Here is a 5,821-nt window from a genome sequence, read left to right as displayed (position 1 = left end):
CTGTCAGTTCAGAGGTCACTGTCAGGCTCAGAATAGATAATACTTGTGAAATGAAACATGAATGTAAGGATTTAAAAGTAAATGCTGTACAAAAAATAAAATCACAATATAGGCTGAAGATAGCAAAGACTTTATTGGGAAGGAACCAGAGAAGCTTCCCCAAGGCTGGGAAGACAATGCAAAGTAGCCATGAAGAGGAGGGAGTAAGACAGAAGGACAATGAGACTATGAGAAAAAAATGACTATGGAGAGACAGAAAACATGGAAGAAACCTAAGAAAATTGTCACAAGGATTTGTGCTTTAGGTTACTTAGAGGTAAAGTGGTGACCATTTTTGCAAGGCTATCACAATGACCATAGGTCAAGGAGACCTTAGACCTGCAGCTATCACAGGGATCAACAGCAAATAAAGATGAAGAAAATTAGACTGTAGTTGACTGCATCTTACCACGCCTACTCACAGAGCCTTTTAATCAAGAATATGACTAATAGAAAGATGGTAGCAGCATGCTGGACCGAGCTTGTGGCAGTAAGGAAGAACTGACAGGTTGGTTGTCAGAAGGTTGGTTTGTGTCACACGATTCCGTGGTGAGAGGATCAGCAGCAGGAAGGCTGGCAGCAGCTGGATCCACAGCTCTGGACTTGGCACCAAGGCAGGCAGACACAGGTGGGGTGGTAGCATGTTCTCCGGCAGTACACGGGTCCAGAGCTAGCTGGCTGGCAGCAGGTGGTTTGACAGCAAGTTGAGGGGCAGCAAGGCTGGCAGCAGCTGGACCCACTGCAGGTTTGTCCACAGCAGCTGGACTCAGAGCAGCTGGGCTGGCAGCAGGTTGAGCTGTAGCAGGAAGGGCGGCAGCAGCTGGTCACACAAGTTGGCTGGGAGCAGGTGGTCCTGCAGCAGGTGGTTTGACAGCGAGTTGGGGGGCAGCAAGGCTGGCAGCAGCTGGACTCACAGCAGGTGGGCTGGCAGCAGGTGGTCCTGCAGCAGGTAGGCTGGCAGCAGGGGGAGCAGCAGGAGTGGGTCATGGTGTCAGGGCTGGAGGGTGGGCTCCTGTTCAGAGGTGAGTTTTCAAGAATCTGATGACTCCTTCTCTTCTGGGGCTTTTATACGCTGACCCCCAAAGTTGGCACCAATGAGCAGGACTTTCCTTGTTATTGTTTACATTATCTTCCACAGTCACTGGGGGAGTTGTCATGGAGGAAGCTGTTCCCTAAATATCATGAATCTTTAGAAAATAAGTGTTTAAATCTGTTTCTTAATTGAGAATAACTCATAGAAAGCTTTTTCAGATAAAAGGAAGGCGGTCACATCATCAGCATCGTTCCTGCTTCAATCACATCTGATCATGTGATCTATTTCCTGCTGGCCTCGGGAGGTCAGAGCAGGTATCTCTCCCCAGCTTTGTCCTTTGGTTGTCTGTAGATTGGGAAGTGTCCCTGGGGAGGGGCATGATGCTGACATGTTCACAGTGAGGAACTGAATCCATGCTTAGTCCAAGTCTGTTACCCACAAAGCCTGAATCAAGATAATTATAGGCATCTCTCTCTGTAGCAACTTACCCACCTATGTAGCTCAGTTCTGTCAAAGACACTGGGGTGGAGGATGTTGGCACAATCTCCTCCATATGGCAAAGCAGAACCAAAGCAGGTGGGTAGATATTCCCTTTAATAATGTCTAAAAGAATTTAAGACACTATTATTTCTTCCTTGAATATGTTTTGATTGATAAAATACACTGGCGGAAGCCATTAGTGTCTGTAGCGTGTGTGTGCATGTGGGAGAGGGGTGAGGGAGGAGACTGGCATTTATAATTATTGATTAAATTTCTTGAGTTCATATAAAAATCTTTAGATTTGTTGCTTCTCATATCAGTTTTGATAAGTTTTTTTCCTAGGAATTTATCCTTTTCATGTAAAATTTAAAATTTTGGCAGAAAGTTTTTATATTTTATTATGTTTTTAATACTTTAGAATCTGTAGTCATGTCTTATTTTCATTTGGAATATTATTTACAGATCCTACTCTCTATTTTGTTTTAATAATGTTGCCATGGTTTACTAATTTTATTGCTTTTTCATAGAACCAACTCTGTTCAAAAGAAATGCAGAAATGAGAGAGACTGGTGGAGAATTGTCTCAACAGAAGGGAACCCGTAAATCCAATAATATACATCATTCATTCACTCAAAGTTGTAGATTTTTGCTACAATATCCTGTCAAGCAGTTGTCCAGCTACCTTGAGTGACTGTGAATTCATACCCCAAGGTAGCCTATTCTATGTAGGTATATTACAAAGTATTTCTGTATATATAAATACATTTCGTTTTTTTCTCATGGGGTTCACTTGTGATTATATAGTCTGAAAGGCATATTTGCAGGTTCCTGTCCTCATTAGCCATCTTCCCTCCCAGCTCCCATTTATAGGAAATCACGTTCATCTTCCTCCAAACCTAGGCACCTGCCTTCCCACTGTGTGGGATCTACCTCTGCTCACGCAGAACATGTCCCTGCCTGGCTGTCGTGAACTTTAGCATGGTTAATTTCTTCAAGTTCCTTTTCACTGACTTTGGCAATGAACTCTTCTTTCTTGTTATAATCCAGTTCAGAGTGGTTTGCTGAATGTTTAAGATCTTCCTAGATACTATTTTAATAGAGTGAAATATCTAGTGTTTTCATACCTGTTGCCTCTCATTTCTGTTTGCATCATTTTGTGAGCTGTTTTGAGAGCACAGCATCCATTTTCTGCAGTAACCTCCGTCAATCACAGCTTTTCTATCCGTCTCTGTTTTAATTTTCATTTATTTGTTCTCCATTGTGGATGCAACAGACAATAGGATGTATCTCTGGGACTTGGGAATCTGAGTTTGGTTTTTGAGTATTCTCCTCCATGTTCTTCCACTCACGGGCAAGTTACTTAACCTAGTCAAGCCTTTTTCCAGTTGACTTCTTGTATAAATTTTTTGTCTTCCCTCTATTATTTTATAAGCATAAAAGCATAAACACAAATCTGGTTTATCTTTTTCATTCCCAGGGGATTATAGTTTCTTTCTATGCTGGTACTCATAATGAGCAAATCTCATAAGGGCCAGGGTCCTGGTCATTTTGTTTATTTCTGTACCCCCTGCATGAGCACAATGACTGGTGCACAGTAGGTGCAAAATACCTAGCTGTTGAAGGAAAAGGGCCTTTTGAATCTGCAGATTATAACTTCTTACTTCCCATTTTTTGTCTCCAAACCTCAATAGTTCATAACAAAATGAGATGAATAAGATAACGCCAAGACATTCATTTTTGTGTGCAAGACTTTGTTGCTCATAGAGTAACCTCTTTGATCTCTTCTGGTGCATCATAAATGAAAGTGCAGTGGAAACAGATTGGTTTTTGAAGCCAGTCAAGCTATTTACAAGCTGTGCAGCTGTGCGCGTTGGTGCATGCTGCATTACCTCCTAGAGCTCCATCTACTCGGCTTTAACATGGATGCAGCAAGATCTCCCTTGTAGGCTTGTTTGAGAATAAGACACTGTACGTAAAGCATAGAACTCAATATCTACTAAGTGCTCAGTAAATATCAATAAATCACTTCAAGGACTCCTCTGCTGGGGTGCACCAAGAGTGCTCACAGTCGCAAGTTGGATCACTTAGCAGGCTCTTCAGAGACCCTTGGCCACAGGCCAGGAAGACGACAAGTCTCTCACCTCTGTCAGCCTGACCAAGTGGACGCCTGGTCCTGAAATCCTATTTTCTCTTTGAGGCAGCAAGAGCCTTCAAAAGTCCCAATGCTTGTGTGTGCTCTCTAGTGTTCAGTTCTTCTTTGGGATATCTGCTTCCACCTCTTTTGCTGTCGCTCTCACATCTGTCATGGATTCTGGTGGTATACAGCGCCTCCTCATTTTCTAGTTCCCCATAGTCCTCTACTTGTGCATAGAAAAGTGCCCAGCATGTGAAAGTATTAAGATTTCCCCTGCTAGAGAAGCCAGAGCCAGGAAAGTGCATATCTTACCAGTGCTAGGATATTCCCATTTGCAGTAAAATGTAAGATAAGGTACCTCTGAGAGAAAATAAGACCTAGGTACTAGACCAGACACTGAGCAGGTACCTTTTCTCATCTATATGTTGCCAAAGATACTCTTGGCTCTGACCACCTTGTGAGGTTATTGTGAGATTAGGAAGGGATGATAGAAGTGAAATGCAGTCAGAATGTAGCCTCTTATAAAGGAAATGCTGTAGAAACAAAGAAAATGCAAGAAAATATGCAAGGTAGTGTAGATTTTATTATGAAATAAACGAGGAAAACTCCCTGTAGCTAGGAAGACAATCACCAGGGAGAGTTAAGAAAAAATCCACAGGTCTTTGTTTCCTTGTTTTCTAGGTTGCCCAAAGAAAAAGGGTGAAAATCATTTTTCCATGAAAGCACGACTCGAGCAAGCACAGATAAAGTAGACCAGGACCTGGAACACCAACCAACAGGCCAAGAGAAGAAAGTGAAGTGGACTGCACTCCATCAAGCAGACTCTCAAGACCCTTTACGAGAAGACAACCAATAGCTGGTTTGATGATAAGAAAGCCTGGAGGGTGATTTTGTTGCAGGACCCGAGTTGGCTGATGGAAGTTGGAAGGTGATGGGTGTGGTAGGTCTTCAGCATGAGGATCAGCAGCAGGACGGCTGGCAGCAGCTGGACTCACAGCAGGCTGGGCGGCAGCAAGGCTGGCAGCAGCTGGATCCACAGCTCTGTGCTTGGCACCAAGGCAGGCAGATGCAAGTGGGGTGGTAGCATGTTCTCCGGCAGTACACGGGTCCAGAGCTAGCTGGCTGGCAGCAGGTGGTTTGACAGCAAGTTGAGGGGCAGCAAGGCTGGCAGCAGCTGGACCCACTGCAGGTTTGTCCACAGCAGCTGGACTCAGAGCAGGTGGGCTGGCAGCAGGTTGAGCTGCAGTAGGAAGGGCGGCAGCAGCTGGTCACACAAGTTGGTTGGTAGCAGGCGGTCCTACAGCAGGTGGTTTGACAGCGAGTTGAGGGGCAGCAAGGCTGGCAGCAGCTGGATCCACAACAGCTGGACCCACAGCCAGTGGGCTGGCAGCAAGGGGAGCAGCAGGAATGAGTCATGGTGTCAGGGGTGGAAGGTGAGCTCCTGTTCAAGGTGAGTTTCCCAGAATCTGACGATGACTTCTTCTGCTGGGGCTTTTATACACTGGACCCCCAAAGTTTGGGCCAATGACAGGACTTTTCCTTGTTCATATTTATGTTGTTTTCCATAGTCCATGGGGAAATGGCGTGAGGAGGAAGTTGTTCTCTAAGTATTATAAGTCTTTTGAAAATTATGCTTTAAGCAGTTGATTGTGGATAATTCATTGGGAATATTTCCAGAAATCATCATCAGTATAATTTCTGCCTTAATAATCATATGGTCATGTGATAGTTCATGTTGAATTGGGGAGGGTCAGAGCAGTTGTCCCTCCCTGGCTTTGTTCCTTTGGCTGTACATAGATTGGGAAGTGTCCCTGGGGAGGAGTGTGATGCTGATAGATTCATAGTGATGATTTGAATCCATGTCTGGATCCAAGTCTGTTCATCCAGAAAATACTACAAATTATTCAAACTACAATAGGCATCCTACCTGTGGCAGCCATTGCACATATGTATCCCATTTTTATCAAAGTGTACTTGGGTAGAGCGTAGTTGGCATAATTTTTTTTTTTTGAGGATTTTTGCATCGATGTTCATCAGTGATATTGGCCTGTAATTTTCTTTTTTAATTTATTTTTTTATTGATGTTTTAATAGTTTTTAACATTGTGAAATTTTGGGTAGTACATTTTTGTTTGT

At 43.7% G+C, this 5,821-nt stretch overlaps 1 protein-coding gene across 1 annotated transcript; it reads right to left on the bottom strand.

Moving 5' to 3' along the window:
• Positions 1–597: 597 nt before the first annotated feature.
• LOC101408925 (uncharacterized) lies at positions 598–5,102 on the bottom strand. The gene is made up of 2 exons (XM_014790708.2): positions 4,660–5,102; positions 598–1,036 (listed from the first exon to the last, which is right to left on the bottom strand). The coding sequence occupies exons 1-2, from the start codon at positions 5,100–5,102 to the stop codon at positions 598–600; spliced, it is 882 nt and encodes a 293-aa protein (XP_014646194.2).
• Between the last annotated feature and the right edge of the window lie 719 nt (positions 5,103–5,821).

Source organism: Ceratotherium simum, chromosome 16 (assembly GCF_057802395.1).
Source record: "Ceratotherium simum simum isolate JZ-2026a chromosome 16, ASM5780239v1, whole genome shotgun sequence".
Lineage (NCBI taxonomy): Eukaryota > Metazoa > Chordata > Mammalia > Perissodactyla > Rhinocerotidae > Ceratotherium > Ceratotherium simum.
The sequence above is the reverse complement of the archived record's forward strand: the minus strand, read 5'-3'. Positions and strand labels throughout refer to the sequence as shown.